Consider the following 21,164-nt stretch of genomic DNA (forward strand, 5'->3'; position numbering starts at 1 on the left):
ACCCCGCAACCATAATCAGCACCCGGACCCCGAGCTGCTGCAAGGACGGGCTCACCCGCAAGCGCAAGCCTACAAAACTACAGACTGGACACTGATTTCCAGACGCATGCTTGAGCCAAACAAGCGGTAATACCTTGCAGCTCCATTCACACTCCACCCTGCCTAAAGGATGAGACGGGATGCAGTCTTATCTGTCCAGTATTAGCAGAGACCTTTGAGCTTTGTACCTGTTTGTCTGCGTTTTACCGCACCGCCACCGGTCTCAATGCGAATTCCCTGGATGTTTTGAGCCGCGCAAAGACAAGACGCAGCAAGGGGAAGATGTTGGTGCGATGTTACCGGGGCAAGCTGTCGGTGTGGGCCGCTCTGTGTGTGGTGGTACTCTGTTGGTTTTACGTGTTCCCCGTCTACAGGCTGCCCAGCGATAAAGAGATAGTGGACGAGGTATTGGGCCAGGGTCAAGTGTGGCAGAAGAACCAGACGGGCATCGATTTGTACAGGTCGGTGGTAGGATTCACAATGGCGTGTCCTAAAGTGGGGGCCGGGGACCCCCAGGTGTCCTCAAGGGGGTTCCTGGGGGTCCAAGGCGAAAGGAGGAATAAATAGCCTGGTATTATTTCACTTACGAATCACCTCCAGCTCTCCTACAAATCAGGTCTCAGTGTGGGCATGAGGTCAAATAAAATTAGGTTTAATGTATGATGCTGATGCTGATGATTGTTATTTGTATGTATGCCATGCATAAGAGTCCTACCCTTGTCAAAAGAACTAGCATACTATTCTATGATACTATTGTATAATTATGATAGATAGGCCTACTATATAAATATTAATATTCTACAGGAATATTATGGTAGGAGATCACTGTAAACTCGCTATTGATCACATCACAAAATCGCTAGAATTTCCTATTTGATTAAATGTTATCCAGCAGGTATTTCATGAGGGCAGTGACACTGTTCTGAAAGCAGACCTAATCACCAGAGCATGTTAGTTACAGTCCAACTGTTTTGTTTGTGTTATTCAATTTCATTCTCTTGAGAATATGAGAAAGCACAGACACAATTCTCAGAGGCAAAGCCAATTAGGATCATGCACAGGTGACACTTACAGACCAGACCAGAGGGTGCTGCCTGTGGGAGGGGGCGTCATGCTGCGTTCTGATTAGAGCAGGGGTTCCCATACTTTTTCATGCCAAGCACCCCTAAACATCTTAGCCACAGATGTCTGTTTGGTATGATTTTCATTCATATATAAATCGATTAATCATAAGAAATAACTATTCCTGTACTTGGGGACCCCCCTGAAGCCCTCATAAGCACCCCAAACCACATTGTGGGAACCTGACTGGCTTATACAGTACAATGTCCATGCTGAGCTTGAAAAAAATCAGTGGCTGTTCACGGAGTTTCCCCACATATGGTGTGGGGGATGCTGACCACTCAGCCTACAATAGCCTTTAAAGCACTGATGGCCACTCACTTCCTCTGTCCACAGGAAGCTGCTGACAGAATGCTGCGACCCACGCAGGATGTTTGCTGTGACCAAGGAGAACTCTCCGATGGGCAAGGTGCTGTGGTACGATGGAGAGTTCTACCACTCACACACTGTCAACAATGAGACCTACTCGCTCTTTGTACAGGTAGGCCTAATGAGGGGAGAGAGGGTGCTCACCACGGTGTGTGCGTGTGTGTGTGTGTGTGCTCGCACGCGCGTTGCTCACTAAATGTTATTGCATCAGTGATGTCACAGTGCCTCCTTGTGTGTGTGTGTGAGTGTGACATCACTGATCAGTCTTGTCACAATGCCTCCTTGTGTGTGTGTGTGTGTGTGTGTGTGTGTGTGTGCCCTTATGACATCACTGATAACATCACTGATGTCATCACATCATTAGCTAATTAGCCTAATTAAAAAATCCAGCTCCGTCAGGTCACCCGCACAGGTGCCCTTTACACACCCTGAAGGTTTCAGCCTGATCGCACATAAAACGGCATAGCTGTGGCAGAACACAGAACTTGAAACAAACAAACATTGCCCACATACTCAATTATATAGATGGACGTACTGTGATGTCACCCATTGGTTTTTGAACTCGTGTTTTGAAGCCTCGAGTTTGGCATTTTCACTGTCACCATTTTGGTTAAAGTGACGTGAATTTGGATGAGCTTTGGGTGTCCTGTATGTCCTCCCTGATGGTAACAGGGAGAACAGACTGTTGTGCGGGTGGGTTGGGTCCTTGATGACCTTCTTGGCTTTCCTGGGGCACCTCTGATTGTACAGTTCCTGCAGGTTGGGCAGTCTGCAGCTCGTGATGTGCTTGACCGAGGGCACCACTCTCTCCAGTGCCTTGTGGACTGTGGCGCTGCTGAACCAGGCGGTGAAGCTGCCTGTCAGCAGGCTCTCTATGGTGCCTCTGTAGAAGTCTCTGAGGATTGTGGCCTTACTCCAAACTTATTTAGCCGTCTGAGGCCGGAGAGGCCTGTGGATGGCCCATGTCAGGTGCTGGTGGATGCTGACTCCCAGGTATTTGAATTGGCCCACCGTCTCCACCGCTGTCCCGTAGATGGTGACTGCGGTGCCGCCTCCCTTCCTGTTCTCCACGATGATCTCCTTGGTTTTGGAGACATTCAGGGAGAGGTGATTAGCATGGCACCACTGTTCCAGGCCACTCACCTCTTTCCTGTAGGCCGTCTTGTCGTTGATGGAGATCAGCCCCACCACCACCGCACCACTGCGAACTTCACAATGGTGTTTGAGGCCTGAGTTGCTGTGCAGTCGTGGGTGTAGAGGTCATACCAGACGGGGCTGGAGACGCAGCCACAGGGTGCGGGAGGGCCGGAGGGGGTGGGAGCACGGGAGGGGGCGGTGGGGTGGGGGGTGAGGGGGGTTTGTTCATTGGCAGGGGCGGGGATATTACTTGGGTGGCTGGCAGAGGGGTCGAATCTGGCATAGAATGCATTCAGTTTGCACTAGCGCCTCTTCTGGTCGGTCGGGGTGCCTGTTCGTTGCGGAAGGGAACTGGTGGGAATCCTACCGGTGAAGCTCCCGCTGTTGCGTGAAAAGAAGCCGCTGGCTACTGCGCTGCCATGTCTCGGACGAAGCACGGTGCTAGTCTCAGCTCTCCCCAGATCGGAAGAGGGTGGAGCAGCGACCAGGGCAGCAGAGGGAAAAATTGACCAAGTATAATGGGGGAGAAAATGGGGGGGAAATCGGAAAAACATAATAATAATAATAATAATAATAATAATAATAATAATAACAACAATAACAATAATAATAAAGAGAGAGAATGCATTCAGTTAATCTGGGAGGCTGCGTGAGGTGTTTGGGGTTGGCTGCCCTGCACTTTCCCCTTGAAGGCTGTGGCAGCATGCATGACCATCCATCCATAGTTGCCTTGGGTTGTTTGTGTCGAGTTTGTGCTCCATACGTTTGCCAAACTCTCTTTTTGGCTGTTTGATGGTTGTCCTTACTCCTTAAGCTGTGTTCACACAGAGATATTTATTTTTCTCTCTGTCGCTCGATTCAACCCTTTGGAATCGCTCTGTCGCTGTGTTTAAATTGCTTGTCAACAGGCACAATAACTGACATCTGGGGGCTATAACGTTACGCAATGTCATGATGTTTGTCCACTACGAGCCACCGTAGTTATTTACAAGCTAAATAACTATCAGCGTGCTCCTAACGCAAGCTCTGTACCGGTAGTACAGACTTCACTTCATGTCAGCTGTCAGCCTGTCAATCAGCTGTCAATGCGGTTTGTTGCCACACAATAAACCAGCGGTTTGTTCCAAGCCAGTGATCCTTGACTCACTCTCACACGGCAGCCAATCAGCGTTGAACAGCGAGCGACTGATGCCAGCGAAATTTCGCTCAAGTTGGGATATTTCATCTTGGGCGACGAGTGAATTTTCGCCCTATCGCTCTGTCTCTGTCGCTCGGACGCCCAGCGATTTTTCTCCCCGGCGAATATACACTCAATCGCTCGTTTGCATTGACTTTGTATGTAAATGCCAGCGAAAAACATTAATAGGTCGGTGTGAAAGCACCTTTAGTGTGTAAGGTGCCTGTTTGTGCAAATCCTGCGATCCAGATGTGTGGGCAGTGGTTCTTGCATGGAGGGCTGCACGTACATCTCTGTTGATCCATTACTTCTTGGTACTATCTGTTCTCTGCATGTTCTAATGAAGCTGCTAACTGTGTCTGCGGAATTGTTCAGATTTCCTGCAGCCTTGAACGTCTCCCAGTCCACGTGATCAAAACAGTCCTGCAGGGTGGCTTCTGATTCATCTGCATTCGTGAGCATCTCTGGTGTGCGTGCATGAGTGCGTGCAAGAGTGCATGTTTCTCATACCTCTCAGTGTATTTGCATGTAAGCCATTTTTGGGTCATTTTCACATGGTAGTAGTGATACCTACATTGCAGTGACTTTGCAGTATGGTTAGGTAGCAGAAGGTCAGCAAGTGGGATTTTATTTTAGAAAGCTGAAAAAAGAATAAATGAAATAATAGCGATTGAGGGCACTCTTATTCAGAATGCCCTACAGACTTACAAGGGCATTCATTCTCAGTGTTGGACGGCGGTCCCACTGGGCAGTGGGCACATGTCCTTCTGCCTGTCTGTGTCTCATAGCCTATTTGCAGCTAACCACAGCCCCAGCATAATCGCTAAGCTCTGTGGTCACTCAAAACTCTTCAGCAGGTGTAATAATTATTGACTATAAAGGATCAAACCAGTCATGAGAATCCCTTTAATTAACTATGCTCACATGGTTGTAAACACTGCATTGTTGGCAGGGTTGGGGAGTAACAGAATACATGTATTTAAATAAAATTTCCTCTAAAATTCATATGAGGCATGCACTTCTCATAAACAGATTTTTTTTTATGTGCAACAATTTGTGTGCGCGCAGTGCACCTGCCACACACCACAAGACCAGTCAGACATGTTGGAGGACCTGTCAGGACATAACACAGAACGTGTTGTCATGCTGCGAGCTGAGATCATCTGGAGATTCTTGGCTCATGAGGAATTGTTGTATCCGTCATAGTAGCTAGGTTAAAAGACTACACTGACTTTTGGGAGGGATTTGGCCCATTTGGTTATCTTAGGTTATCTTGGGTGTTAAAATAAAAACACTGAAACTGGAGCCCACGCAGTGTGCAAGCTTTTTATTCATTTTTTACCATTGGTTATCTTACCCATTAACTGAGGATTGGCAACAAACTCATCTCTGGTAGATACTATAGCTCTGTAGATGATGCAGATGATGTTTGTGATCATGAGTGAAGAGCATTATTATTATAATTATTATTATTAGCAAAGTATTAACCTTTTACATAAACCAAAGTTGGTTTTGGTTTTCATTCTGATGCCTAGATTTAGAATCAGTGAAAACAGAATGTCAGTCCTCATCATTACTGGAGTCCATTATGAATCGAAAGCTTTCTGGCTATTAGCTCACTTCCAGTCCCCTAAACAAGCCTCTCCCATGTGCACCAGACAGTTATCTACCAGATACACAAAGATGCATTTTGGTGCCAATCCTCTCTAATATTCAGATATTGGAAAACAAGCAAGAGAGATAGATGCTCTCAGCACCGCCATGGCTGCATTATAAACCATTTGAACCACATTTACACCCACATAATTACTTATTTGATTATTTTTCACTCAGAGATCCACATACCTCCCCGCCCCAGCCCCTTTCATATGCTATGTCCTCTGCATGAATGAAAGTAAGTAATACCAGATGGTGGAAAATGATTTTCTCCTTGTCAGCGGAATATGACACTGTTGAGGGGGCTGTGGGATTTGACAAGGATCCTAGTTGATCCATAATAGAGGATGGGGGTGGTGTGTGTAAGGGGTGTGCTTGTGCTGGAGCACACACACACACACACACACACACACACACACACACACACACACACACACACACACACACACACACACACACACACACACACACACACACACACACACACACACTCTGAGGATAAAGGATTACTGGAAGATTGTTAGCAGTGAGGGTAGTTACTAATAGGATTGGAGAGAGGATATGAGACATAGCATACAGGATGCAACTTATGAGACACGTAGAGGTCTACACAATGCACGTATGAAAGAGACGCCACGCACTCTCCTCTTTCGCTTTCATTTATTTCTCTTATAACTCCTGCGTTTTTCGCTTTCACTCGGCCCAGAACAACTGAATTGGGAGCGGCTGTTCTTTAGAGAACAAGTAGAGGAGTTATAGTTGGAGAGGTGCTAAGGGGGAAATATTAAAATAAACACACACATGGTACACTTCTTAAACAAACCATATCTTTTACATCCGTCAGTGTACCACCTTTGTATTTTGTGTCATGACACTAGTCAGCCATGCCGACTTCTGCAGTTACATTTTCATCTCCATGGTTATCACACAACAAGAATACAGCACCATGCACTGTATTTACAGTATTTATCCCACTGTATTGCCGTCATCTAAATGACATTTCCTGGGTAATTCTATCGATTTCAGCAGCCGAGAGTCAACCGTCAAAGTGAACTCAACTCCGGTTGCTGTGAGATCATTAGCAGTTGGTTGTGTTCTTCCTCTTCCCATCTAGAGGAGGTGTTAATGGTTTGGAGGAGAGATGGAAAAAGCCATACCCCTCCCTCCCTCCCTCCCTCTCTCTCTCCCCTGGCGAAGTTGGGGGGAGAGCTGGAATTGGATTGGCTCCAAGCTACCGCTCCCCCCCCCCTCTGCTTTGCCTAGAGAGGATGCTGTGTAGTACAAAAAGGGACCTAATGTTGTGTGTTCCGTGTGTGTGTGTGTGTGTGTGTGCGCGCGCGCGTGCCCGTGTGTGTGTGTGTGGGTGTAGAGGAGGTGTAAAGGACAAGATGGGACATGGTTGCATAAGTGTTTTTGCATACTGGGCGGTATTTAATTTGACCCTAATTTGAAGACATGAACTGTGTGCAAGAAGAGGCATGTTCATTCAGTGTATGGAGGAAGGGGGAAGTGAGGTTGACGAAATAAACAAATCAGAATATGAGGAGAAAAGGGCTGTGCTAAATCGAGGTGTGTGTGTGTGTGTGGGGGGGGGGGTGGATATGTAGTGCGCACAATGTATGTACAGTATATGTAGGCTGCACAATCAATAAAAATGTCAGGGGGAGGGCAACTGGGGGGAATAGCGTAGTCCTCCCACATGTTACATCCTGCCGGTGAAAAGAAGTGGCTGGCTGTATTGGAGGAAGCATGTTCTAGTCTACGGCTCTCCCCAGATCGGCAGAGGGGGTGGAGCAATGACCGGGACAGCAGGGGGGAATTGGTTAAGTACAACTAGGCAGAAAATAGGAGAGGGGAAAAATAAAAATAAAAGACAAATGTGTGTCAAAATACCATTTTAAATTTAATATTGTCGTGGCCTACACATCATATTCTACAGACTTAAAGGCCGGCTTTACCGTGGGGAATATGAATATATATTAAATCTCACGCCCCTAAGGTTTTCAAATCCGTTGAAATTTTTGAAATTGGTTGTTTCCCGCCAGAGATATCACCAGAAATCCACTCTGTGTGGAGGGGGGGGGGTGGTGGAGGGGAGGGGCGGGTGAGGGGACCCGAAATACTACATTTCCCACAATGCACTGGGCTCGCGTGGCCTTCGTTTTCATGCCCACCCCTCAGGCATTTGGCTGATATCAAACTCCAGTAGGTGGCGGTAATGCACATATATGTTTGCCAACCGCCATAAAACTCAAAGAAGAAGAAGAAGAAGAAGGCTTCGACAATAAAAGATACAAAGAAGAAGAAATAAATCGAAAATAAAATTGCCTCCAAATTGCACCAAATGTAAACGGTAGTATATATGTCGGGAGATGTCTTCATAAAAAAAAATTCATGCATTTTAAGGCATTTTCGTAGGAGTTACGCGCATCTGATGTTGTAACTATTTTCTGTAAAAATGTGTAAAAATGGGTACATTGCTCAGCGTTGATTTCGTTACTTCAACTCACCTACTACTAGATGTAAAATTTGACGAGCTTTCCAATGCCGCCAGTCTCGTGTCTTTTGGTGCTTCCGTTCCAGAGATATGGTCTCTTGGCAAGGAGCTATGGAAAGCTAACCTAGCTACAGTATGCTATGCGGGTGGACAAGATGGCTGCCTTTTGCTTTTCGTCGAGAGCTCTGAAGGGGCGTGGAGGACCTCTAGAGGCGGGACCATGGCTCACAAGACTGTAGTTCATAGGCGCTCGAGTTCCGCAAGCGGGGAGGGAAGCCGGGTGACGCGTAACGCGTCATCCGGCTTCCCTAAAAATGTGAGAGATGCCTGATAGGTCAGGCAGTGAAGCTCCAATTTCAAAATATTTAAACGGATTCTAAAACCTTAGGGGCGTGAGATTGATATATATTCATATTCCCCACGGTAAAGCCGTCCTTTAAGAAAACATCTTTGTAGGTACAGATCCCCCCAAAAATAACACCATAATCATTTTAGCATGTTTTCCAATTAAGATTATGTGAAAATTATCATTCATCAATTGTAATATCAGTCAAAATAATCACAAGGCTTTTTTCAAAATCATGCAGCAAATTTAACCCAACTAAACTGAAAATTGAGTGACCTTTTTACTGAAATAGTAGCTACCCAGGCAATTTTTAATACTAATGTAAGTGTTTATGTTCTAAAACCATATATACCATATATTATATATATATGGTATACCAGGCTCCATCTGGGCCCTTCTTGATCTAACTTCGTTCTCTCTCTTTCCTTATAAAAAAAACTAAAAAAAAAAAACTAACCTAAACTTGTACCACTGTTCCTTCAGAAGTTGTAGTTGTCATAGACTGTGCTCCATAGTTGATTGCTCTATTGCTGACAAAAAATGTGTTATTGTAAGTCGCTTTGGATAAAAGCGTCTGCCAAATGACGTAATGTAATGTAATGTAATGTATTATAGTAAGAAGACAGATAACTTCACGTTTTACGCATCCTTTTGTGTTGCATTACATCACTTTGAGAGCGTGTGTGTGTCTTCTGTGTCATGTGACCTCACTCTTCATTCACTAACAAAGACAAAGCCACTATGAGATGTATTTAGATGGTTTATTCAGGGCAGGAGGGCTTGAGAATGGAGGGATGAATGGAGATGGATTGAGTGTGTTGGGGTTGATGGTTAGCCGGAGGAACCAGGAGACTGAGATTCAGGGTTGAATGTCTTGGGGTCGATGGTTAGCTCAAGGAACCAGGAGATTGAGAGTCAGGGTTGAATGCTGATGGGGAGTCTTCTTGGCTCCATCATATCCCCTGTGATTCCTATACTCGAGACAAGCGTAAATTCTCTCTCTCTCTCTCTCTCTCTCTCTCTCTCTCTCTCTCTCTCTCTCTCTCTCTCTCTCTCTCTCTCTCTCTCTCTCTGCCAATTCAGTTCAAAGAGCATTATTGACATGATGTACATGTGCACATGTTGCCAAAGCAATGCATAGATACAAACACACATAATCTCTCTGCAATTCGTCTTGACGAACTATGAAATATGCATTATGTACACTGTGAAACAACATTTTATTTGTCACTCACTACGCCCGAACAATTAATCGAAATCGCAATATGGCCTACTGCAATTTCCAAATCGCAGGAGGCGCAATATTTGTTCAAGGCTAAATGTGTCTAAATACCATCACAAATCAGATCACAATTGCAGTATCAGCAATTAGATAGATTTTTCAAAAGCATTCAGCCCAGCCCTGCTGCACTGGGAGAGGAGAGCATGGGTTTGGGAGGGTGGGATGAGAGAACTGAGACTTACGACAGAACAGAGAGAAAAGGTTGTGGTTAGGCACGTATAAGTAGGGTGGGAGCAGGAAATTGAATGTGTGCTTGAGATGTGGTCTTGTCTTCCCGAACTTTGGTTATATTAATAACTTCATTTAAATATTTCATGTTCACACACAGGCTGAGTATGTTTTTTTTATTGTTATTTATTTTGCTTCATGTTAGCTATTTCTTTGTGTTCAGACTTTAGACCAATATTATGCCATGTCACTCTACAGATTTGTGCCTTGAATTTTAAAGTCCCTGGAAACCAAAATCCACAAAAACGTTCTAACTATGTTATTTAGGATCTTATGTTAGTAATTGTGTGTCTCCGAAATTATTATACATTACTTTCAACCCAAAGCCTTAAAATCGACACTTTTCTACAAGATTCTACAAGATACTTCCTCATTGAAGAGAGCAGTGCGCGAGGTGCTAAAATGCAGGAGCTTATGACGTCATAAGCTCTATATAACCTTTGTACACGCGCAACCCGCAGTCCCGCACATTCTGCCTTCATCTCTCTTCAGAGTTCTAGTGGTCCCACACCTTTTTGCAGCTAGCTAACTACGCATTGCGTCAACACAAAGGCTCTTTTAAGAACCAACATTTATCTATCTATCTGTCTATCTATCTGTCTATCTGTCTATCTGCGAGTTTATCGCTACTTCTATCTTCTTCTATCGTTACTCGTCGGCGGTGTGTAGGAACCTTGAGAGGGAAAGCTCTCTACTCTGCCTGCGAGGGCACAGCGCTGCTGTGTGCTGTGTGTGTGGTGTGTGTGTGCGCGCGTGCAGACAGATAAGATAGATAGACAGATGACCGTCAGTCAGTACGCTATGAGCGGGGCAACGCGCGAACACACACACACACACACACACACACACACACACACACACACACACACACACCATCTCTCTCTTTCTCTCTTCTCCTTCGAGAGAGAGAGAGACAGAGAATTTTCCCTGCTGCAGACGGGACACGCCCACACAGTCCGCGGGAGAAAATACACTCTAAAAAATAATTGATTCTCATTACTTTTGCCATGGCTGTCAAACCTAAATTTATATACTTTGCGACGTTCATCATCGTTCAAATTTGGCTGGTGGCTTATTAACATAGGCCCCTGTGATGTGATGAACTCAAAATGCTAAATAATAATAAAATATTTCTGGTTTCCAGGGACTTTAATGTTTTTTCATGGAAATGTACTGGTAGGTGTTTTTCTCTGTGCCTTGCCCTGTCCAAGGTTGCGGTGCGGTGGCACCCTGTTGCATTGTGTGTGTATGTGTGTGTGTGTGTGTGTGTGTGTGTGTGTGTTTGTGTGTGTGTGTGTGTGTGTGTGTGTATGTGTGTGTGTGTGTGTGTCCATCTCATCCTTGCAAGGCTTATTTTTAGGAGGTAGTGGTTGCACTTTCTGTACAAGCCTATCTTGTGGGCACTTGGGTGAGTCTGTGCATATGAGAAAGAGTAAGACCGAGACAGAGAGGAGAGGAAGAAGAGAGAGAGAGAGAGAGAGAGAGAAAGAAGGTAACTAGTATTTAGTGGGTTACACACACTACACTCAACAACACTCACACACACGGCACGCAGCACCACGCACACCGCACGCACGCACGCACGCCTCACGCACGCACGCACGCACACACACACACACCACACACACACCACACACACACACCACACACACACCACACACACCACACCACCACACACACACACACACACACCACCCACCCACACACTACCAGTGCTGTGAATCCGGCCTGCCTGGACATGGACAGTTGCAGTGTATATCTGGGCACCTGCCAAGGAATGTGCCAATTATGGCACTGCTTGATAATTAGTGTTAAACCAATGGTTCAAACAGAGCATCTGTATACTATACTCATACTGTACAGTAACTTCCCTGATGCTTTGTGTCTTTCCCCATGCTCATTGTATCTAGTTCTCCTTTCAGTTGTACAGTAATTATATTTTGAATATATATTTGTATATTCAAATGCAGTGATGTGGGTAGAGATGAGAAAATATTGTTGCTCAGTCCTGATACTCATGACTACACATTTTACTGTAGACTAGGGCTGGGCCGTATATCGATGTAGCAGTATATCGATATATTGATATCGTGATATGAGACTAAGATATCGTCTTAGATTTTGGATATCGTAATGTGTTGTCTTTTCCTGGTTTTGAAGGCTGCATTACAGTGAAGTGATGCAATTTTCTGAACTTACCAGACTGTTCTATTATTTAACTTTACCCACTCAGTCATTATATCCACATTACTAATGATTATTGATCAAAAATCTCATTGTGTAAATATTTTGTGGAAGTACCAATAGTCATCACTAAAATATTATCGCAATATGGATGTTGGTATATGGTCAGTCAAGTAGTCTTGTTTTGTTGTGCATGTGACATCTCACATGTGGCTTTGACTTTTACAACTGAACATTTAGCGCACTTAGTAGAAAATACTCAGATGTTTATCATGTCGCGCTATTCAGCCTAAAAATACGGAGATATGATTTTTTTTGCCCGTATTGCCCAGCCCTATTGTAGACCTAGTGTTGTTTCATATTGTGATACTGACAGAGGGAAGAATACTAATATTTGTGGAAAGCCCTTGTTATAGCCTAGCCTAGCCACTGATCATACATCATACTGAGCAAACCAAACCGAAATCTGCGAAACCAGTCAAGAAATTGAAGTCCAGAAAAGGTATAAAGTTGGGTCAGATTATTATTAGGTTTCCTGAATTAAAGTTTGACTATGTGTTACCGCAATAAGCGTCCCCCCACTCAGGTTTTAGCCCTGGCCCGGCTCACTGGTTCCCCCCCTTGCTTGGTGTGCTGTTAGCAAGGTTATTGTTTGCTCTGACTCAACCCCCCGTCACGGTCCAGCAGAGACCCTGGGGCAAGTAGAGGTGTGTGTGTTGTGTGTGTGTGTGTGTGTGCATGTGTGTGTGTGCGTGCGTGCGTGTGTTGTGTGTTGCATGTGTGTGTGTGCATGTGTGTGTGTGTGTGTGTGTGTGTGTGTGTGTGTGTGTGTGCGCGGTGCGCACGTGTGTGTGTGTGTTGTGCGTGCGTGTGTGTGTATGCATGTGTGTGTTCTCTCAAATGTGTGCACTCCAATGGGAATAATGAGGACAATTGTTTCTCCGCCAGGAGTCTCACTTCTCATCCGTGCCTCTGACTGAAATACAGCCAGGTCTGACAGAAAGCAGAATACTGTATGTTCAGGTGTGACAGAAAGCAGAATACTGTATGTTCAGGTCTGACAGAAAGCAGAATACTGTATGTTCATGGTCTGACAGAAAGCAGAATACTGTATGTTCAGGTCTGACAGAAAGCAGAATACTGTATGTTCAGGTCTGACAGAAAGCAGAATACTGTATGTTCAGGTGTGACAGAAAGCAGAATACTGTATGTTCAGGTGTGACAGAAAGCAGAATACTGTATGTTCAGGTGTGACAGAAGCAGAATACTGTATGTTCAGGTCTGACAGAAAGCAGAATACTGTATGTTCAGGTCTGACAGAAAGCAGAATACTGTATGTTCAGGTGTGACAGAAAGCAGAATACTGTATGTTCAGGTGTGACAGAAAGCAGAATACTGTATGTTCAGGTCTGACAGAAAGCAGAATACTGTATGTTCAGGTGTGACAGAAAGCAGAATACTGTATGTTCAGGTCTGACAGAAAGCAGTATACTGTATGTTCAGGTGTGACAGAAAGCAGAATACTGTATGTTCAGGTCTGACAGAAAGCAGAATACTGTATGTTCAGGTCTGACAGAAAGCAGAATACTGTATGTTCAGGTCTGACAGAAAGCAGAATACTGTATGTTCAGGTGTGACAGAAAGCAGAATACTGTATGTTCAGGTCTGACAGAAAGCAGAATACTGTATGTTCAGGTCTGACAGAAAGCAGAATACTGTATGTTCAGGTCTGACAGAAAGCAGAATACTGTATGTTCAGGTCTGACAGAAAAGCAGAATACTGTATGTTCAGGTGTGACAGAAAGCAGAATACTGTATGTTCAGGTGTGACAGAAAGCAGAATACTGTATGTTCAGGTCTGACAGAAAGCAGAATACTGTATGTTCAGGTGTGACAGAAAGCAGAATACTGTATGTTCAGGTCTGACAGAAAGCAGAATACTGTATGTTCAGGTCTGACAGAAAGCAGAATACTGTATGTTCAGGTGTGACAGAAAGCAGAATACTGTATGTTCAGGTCTGACAGAAAGCAGAATACTGTATGTTCAGGTCTGACAGAAAGCAGAATACTGTATGTTCAGGTCTGACAGAAAGCAGAATACTGTATGTTCAGGTGTGACAGAAAAGCAGAATACTGTATGTTCAGGTGTGACAGAAAGCAGAATACTGTATGTTCAGGTCTGACAGAAAGCAGAATACTGTATGTTCAGGTGCTGACAGAAAGCAGAATACTGTATGTTCAGGTCTGACAGAAAGCAGAATACTGTATGTTCAGGTGTGACAGAAAGCAGAATACTGTATGTTCAGGTCTGACAGAAAGCAGAATACTGTATGTTCAGGTGTGACAGAAAGCAGAATACTGTATGTTCAGGTCTGACAGAAAGCAGAATACTGTATGTTCAGGTCGTGACAGAAAGCAGAATACTGTATGTTCAGGTCTGACAGAAAGCAGAATACTGTATGTTCAGGTGTGACAGAAAGCAGAATACTGTATGTTCAGGTGTGACAGAAAGCAGAATACTGTATGTTCAGGTCTGACAGAAAGCAGAATACTGTATGTTCAGGTCTGACAGAAAGCAGAATACTGTATGTTCAGGTCTGACAGAAAGCAGAATACTGTATGTTCAGGTGTGACAGAAAGCAGAATACTGTATGTTCAGGTCTGACAGAAAGCAGAATACTGTATGTTCAGGTCTGACAGAAAGCAGAATACTGTATGTTCAGGTCTGACAGAAAGCAGAATACTGTATGTTCAGGTCTGACAGAAAGCAGAATACTGTATGTTCAGGTCTGACAGAAAGCAGAATACTGTATGTTCAGGTGTGACAGAAAGCAGAATACTGTATGTTCAGGTGCTGACAGAAAGCAGAATACTGTATGTTCAGGTCTGACAGAAAGCAGAATACTGTATGGTTCAGGTCTGACAGAAAGCAGAATACTGTATGTTCAGGTCTGACAGAAAGCAGAATACTGTATGTTCAGGTCTGACAGAAAGCAGAATACTGTATGTTCAGGTCTGACAGAAAGCAGAATACTGTATGTTCAGGTCTGACAGAAAGCAGAATACTGTATGTTCAGGTCTGACAGAAAGCAGAATACTGTATGTTCAGGCTAGACAGAAAGCAGAATACTGTATGTTCAGGTGTGACAGAAAGCAGAATACTGTATGTTCAGGTCTGACAGAAAGCAGAATACTGTATGTTCAGGTCTGAAAGAAAGCAGAATACTGTATGTTCAGGTGTGACAGAAAGCAGAATACTGTATGTTCAGGTGTGACAGAAAGCAGAATACTGTATGTTCAGGTCTGACAGAAAGCAGAATACTGTATGTTCAGGTGTGACAGAAAGCAGAATACTGTATGTTCAGGTCTGACAGAAAGCAGAATACTGTATGTTCAGGTGTGACAGAAAGCAGAATACTGTATGTTCAGGTCTGACAGAAAGCAGAATACTGTATGTTCAGGTGTGACAGAAAGCAGAATACAGTATGTTCAGGTCTGACAGAAAGCAGAATACTGTATGTTCAGGTCTGACAGAAAGCAGAATACTGTATGTTCAGGTGTGACAGAAAGCAGAATACTGTATGTTCAGGTGTGACAGAAAGCAGAATACAGTATGTTCAGGTGTGACAGAAAGCAGAATACTGTATGTTCAGGTGTGACAGAAAGCAGAATACTGTATGTTCAGGTCTGAAAGAAAGCAGAATACTGTATGTTCAGGTGTGACAGAAAGCAGAATACTGTATGTTCAGGTCTGAAGAAAGCAGAATACTGTATGTTCAGGTGTGACAGAAAGCAGAATACTGTATGTTCAGGTGTGACAGAAAGCAGAATACTGTATGTTCAGGTCTGACAGAAAGCAGAATACTGTATGTTCAGGTGTGACAGAAAGCAGAATACTGTATGTTCAGGTGTGACAGAAAGCAGAATACTGTATGTTCAGGTGTGACAGAAAGCAGAATACTGTATGTTCAGGTCTGACAGAAAGCAGAATACTGTATGTTCAGGTCTGAAAGAAAGCAGAATACTGTATGTTCAGGTGTGACAGAAAGCAGAATACTGTATGTTCAGGTCTGACAGAAAGCAGAATACTGTATGTTCAGGTCTGACAGAAAGCAGAATACTGTATGTTCAGGTCTGACAGAAAGCAGAATACTGTATGTTCAGGTCTGACAGAAAGCAGAATACTGTATGTTCAGGTGTGACAGAAAGCAGAATACTGTATGTTCAGGTGTGACAGAAAGCAGAATACTGTATGTTCAGGTCTGACAGAAAGCAGAATACTGTATGTTCAGGTCTGACAGAAAGCAGAATACTGTATGTTCAGGTCTGAAAGAAAGCAGAATACTGTATGTTCAGGTGTGACAGAAAGCAGAATACTGTATGTTCAGGTCTGACAGAAAGCAGAATACTGTATGTTCAGGTCTGACAGAAAGCAGAATACTGTATGTTCAGGTCTGACAGAAAGCAGAATACTGTATGTTCAGGTGTGACAGAAAGCAGAATACTGTATGTTCAGGTGTGACAGAAAGCAGAATACTGTATGTTCAGGTCTGACAGAAAGCAGAATACTGTATGTTCAGGTCTGACAGAAAGCAGAATACTGTATGTTCAGGTCTGACAGAAAGCAGAATACTGTATGTTCAGGTGTGACAGAAAGCAGAATACTGTATGTTCAGGTCTGACAGAAAGCAGAATACTGTATGTTCAGGTCTGAAAGAAAGCAGAATACTGTATGTTCAGGTGTGACAGAAAGCAGAATACTGTATGTTCAGGTCTGACAGAAAGCAGAATACTGTATGTTCAGGTGTGACAGAAAGCAGAATACTGTATGTTCAGGTCTGACAGAAAGCAGAATACTGTATGTTCAGGTGTGACAGAAAGCAGAATACTGTATGTTCAGGTCTGAAAGAAAGCAGAATACTGTATGTTCAGGTCTGACAGAAAGCAGAATACTGTATGTTCAGGTCTGACAGAAAGCAGAATACTGTATGTTCAGGTCTGACAGAAAGCAGAATACAGTATGTTCAGGTGTGACAGAAAGCAGAATACTGTATGTTCAGGTGTGACAGAAAGCAGAATACTGTATGTTCAGGTGTGACAGAAAGCAGAATACTGTATGTTCAGGTCTGAAAGAAAGCAGAATACTGTATGTTCAGGTGTGACAGAAAGCAGAATACTGTATGTTCAGGTCTGAAAGAAAGCAGAATACTGTATGTTCAGGTGTGACAGAAAGCAGAATACTGTATGTTCAGGTCTGACAGAAAGCAGAATACTGTATGTTCAGGTGTGACAGAAAGCAGAATACTGTATGTTCAGGTCTGACAGAAAGCAGAATACTGTGTGTTCAGGTGTGACAGAAAGCAGAATACTGTATGTTCAGGTCTGAAAGAAAGCAGAATACTGTATGTTCAGGTCTGACAGAAAGCAGAATACTGTATGTTCAGGTCTGACAGAAAGCAGAATACTGTATGTTCAGGTCTGACAGAAAGCAGAATACTGTATGTTCAGGTCTGAAAGAAAGCAGAATACTGTATGTTCAGGTCTGACAGAAAGCAGAATACTGTATGTTCAGGTCTGACAGAAAGCAGAATACTGTATGTTCAGGTCTGACAGAAAGCAGAATACTGTATGTTCAGGTCTGACAGAAAGCAGAATACTGTATGTTCAGGTCTGACAGAAAGCAGAATACTGTATGTTCAGGTGTGACAGAAAGGAGAATACTGTATGTTCAGGTCTGACAGAAAGCAGAATACTGTATGTTCAGGTCTGACAGAAAGCAGAATACTGTATGTTCAGGTCTGACAGAAAGCAGAATACTGTATGTTCAGGTCTGACAGAAAGCAGAATACTGTATGTTCAGGTCTGACAGAAAGCAGAATACTGTATGTTCAGGTGTGACAGAAAGCAGAATACTGTATGTTCAGGTGTGACAGAAAGCAGAATACTGTATGTTCAGGTCTGACAGAAAGCAGAATACTGTATGTTCAGGTCTGACAGAAAGCAGAATACTGTATGTTCAGGTCTGACAGAAAGCAGAATACTGTATGTTCAGGTGTGACAGAAAGCAGAATACTGTATGTTCAGGTCTGACAGAAAGCAGAATACTGTATGTTCAGGTGTGACAGAAAGCAGAATACTGTATGTTCAGGTCTGACAGAAAGCAGAATACTGTATGTTCAGGTCTGACAGAAAGCAGAATACTGTATGTTCAGGTGTGACAGAAAGGAGAATACTGTATGTTCAGGTCTGACAGAAAGCAGAATACTGTATGTTCAGGTGTGACAGAAAGCAGAATACTGTATGTTCAGGTCTGACAGAAAGCAGAATACTGTATGTTCAGGTGTGACAGAAAGCAGAATACTGTATGTTCAGGTCTGACAGAAAGCAGAATACTGTATGTTCAGGTCTGACAGAAAGCAGAATACTGTATGTTCAGGTCTGACAGAAAGCAGAATACTGTATGTTCAGGTCTGACAGAAAGCAGAATACTGTATGTTCAGGTCTGACAGAAAGCAGAATACTGTATGTTCAGGTGTGACAGAAAGGAGAATACTGTATGTTCAGGTCTGACAGAAAGCAGAATACTGTATGTTCAGGTGTGACAGAAAGCAGAATACTGTATGTTCAGGTCTGACAGAAAGGAGAATACTGTATGTTCAGGTCTGACAGAAAGCAGAATACTGTATGTTCAGGTCTGACAGAAAGCAGAATACTGTATGTTCAGGTCTGACAGAAAGCAGAATACTGTATGTTCAGGTCTGACAGAAAGCAGAATACTGTATGTTCAGGTGTGACAGAAAGCAGAATACTGTATGTTCAGGTGTGACAGAAAGCAGAATACTGTATGTTCAGGTCTGACAGAAAGCAGTATACTGTATGTTCAGGTCTGACAGAAAGCAGAATACTGTATGTTCAGGTCTGACAGAAAGCAGAATACTGTATGTTCAGGTCTGACAGAAAGCAGAATACTGTATGTTCAGGTCTGACAGAAAGCAGAATACTGTATGTTCAGGTCTGACAGAAAGCAGAATACTGTATGTTCAGGTGCTGACAGAAAGCAGAATACTGTATGTTCAGGTGTGACAGAAAGCAGAATACTGTATGTTCAGGTCTGACAGAAAGCAGAATACTGTATGTTCAGGTCTGACAGAAAGCAGAATACTGTATGTTCAGGTCTGACAGAAAGCAGAATACTGTATGTTCAGGTCTGACAGAAAGCAGAATACTGTATGTTCAGGTCTGACAGAAAGCAGAATACTGTATGTTCAGGTGTGACAGAAAGCAGAATACTGTATGTTCAGGTCTGACAGAAAGCAGAATACTGTATGTTCAGGTCTGACAGAAAGCAGAATACTGTATGTTCAGGTCTGACAGAAAGCAGAATACTGTATGTTCAGGTCTGACAGAAAGCAGAATACTGTATGTTCAGGTCTGACAGAAAGCAGAATACTGTATGTTCAGGTCTGACAGAAAGCAGAATACTGTATGTTCAGGTGTGACAGAAAGCAGAATACTGTATGTTCAGGTCTGACAGAAAGCAGAATACTGTATGTTCAGGTGTGACAGAAAGCAGAATACTGTATGTTCAGGTCTGACAGAAAGCAGAATACTGTATGTTCAGGGTCTGAGACAGAAAGCAGAATACTGTATGTTCAGGTCTGACAGAAAGCAGAATACTGTATGTTCAGGTCTGACAGAAAGCAGAATACTGTATGTTCAGGTCTGACAGAAAGCAGAATACTGTATGTTCAGGTGTGACAGAAAGCAGAATACTGTATGTTCAGGTCTGACAGAAAGCAGAATACTGTATGTTCAGGTGTGACAGAAAGCAGAATACTGTATGTTCAGGTCTGACAGAAAGCAGAATACTGTATGTTCAGGTGTGACAGAAAGCAGAATACTGTATGTTCAGGTCTGACAGAAAGCAGAATACTGTATGTTCAGGTCTGACAGAAAGCAGAATACTGTATGTTCAGGTGTGACAGAAAGCAGAATACAGTATGTTCAGGTCTGACAGAAAGCAGAATACTGTATGTTCAGGTCTGACAGAAAGCAGAATACTGTATGTTCAGGTGTGACAGAAAGCAGAATACTGTATGTTCAGGTCTGACAGAAAGCAGAATACTGTATGTTCAGGTGTGACAGAAAGCAGAATACTGTATGTTCAGGTGTGACAGAAAGCAGAATACAGTATGTTCAGGTCTGACAGAAAGCAGAATACTGTATGTTCAGGTCTGACAGAAAGCAGAATACTGTATGTTCAGGTCTGACAGAAAGCAGAATACTGTATGTTCAGGTCTGACAGAAAGCAGAATACTGTATGTTCAGGTCTGACAGAAAGCAGAATACTGTATGTTCAGGTCTGACAGAAAGCAGAATACTGTATGTTCAGGTCTGACAGAAAGCAGAATACTGTATGTTCAGGTCTGACAGAAAGCAGAATACTGTATGTTCAGGTGTGACAGAAAGCAGAATACTGTATGTTCAGGTGTGACAGAAAGCAGAATACTGTATGTTCAGGTCTGACAGAAAGCAGAATACTGTATGTTCAGGTCTGAAAGAAAGCAGAATACTGTATGTTCAGGTGTGACAGAAAGCAGAATACTGTATGTTCAGGTCTGACAGAAAGCAGAATACTGTATGTTCAGGTCTGACAGAAAGCAGAATACTGTATGTTCAGGTGTGACAGAAAGCAGAATACTGTATGTTCAGGTGTGACAGAAAGCAGAATACTGTATGTTCAGGTCTGACAGAAAGCAGAATACTGTATGTTCAGGTCTGACAGAAAGCAGAATACTGTATGTTCAGGTGTGACAGAAAGCAGAATACTGTATGTTCAGGTGTGACAGAAAGCAGAATACTGTATGTTCAGGTGTGACAGAAAGCAGAATACTGTATGTTCAGGTCTGACAGAAAGCAGAATACTGTATGTTCGGGAGGCCGGGGAGGTGCGGGGCACGGACCTCATTTGCATAAAGTAACTGGAAAATGCAAGGTTGACTGAAATGCAAATAGTTGAATACAGGAGAATACTGCTATCTCCTGCTGCACAAGGCAACATGCAATTCAGTGTCCTCCATAATGGCTTCACATTAACGCTGTGGTAGGCTAGACTGCTGTAATTGAC

At 43.4% G+C, this 21,164-nt stretch overlaps 1 protein-coding gene across 1 annotated transcript in view; it reads left to right on the forward strand.

The window, feature by feature from the left end:
• Window positions 1–321: 321 nt before the first annotated feature.
• Window positions 322–21,164, forward strand: part of st8sia1 (ST8 alpha-N-acetyl-neuraminide alpha-2,8-sialyltransferase 1) — a gene marked incomplete at both ends in the record, with an annotated part of 40,124 nt that continues 19,281 nt past the window's right edge. The window contains 2 exons of the mRNA XM_083657315.1: window positions 322–500; window positions 1,498–1,642. Of these exons, the coding sequence (XP_083513441.1) occupies window positions 322–500; window positions 1,498–1,642 (324 nt within the window). The remainder of the gene's footprint in view (window positions 501–1,497; window positions 1,643–21,164) is intronic.

This window comes from Poromitra crassiceps (genome assembly GCF_964638095.1).
Source record: "Poromitra crassiceps genome assembly, chromosome: 2".
Classification (NCBI taxonomy): domain Eukaryota; kingdom Metazoa; phylum Chordata; class Actinopteri; order Beryciformes; family Melamphaidae; genus Poromitra; species Poromitra crassiceps.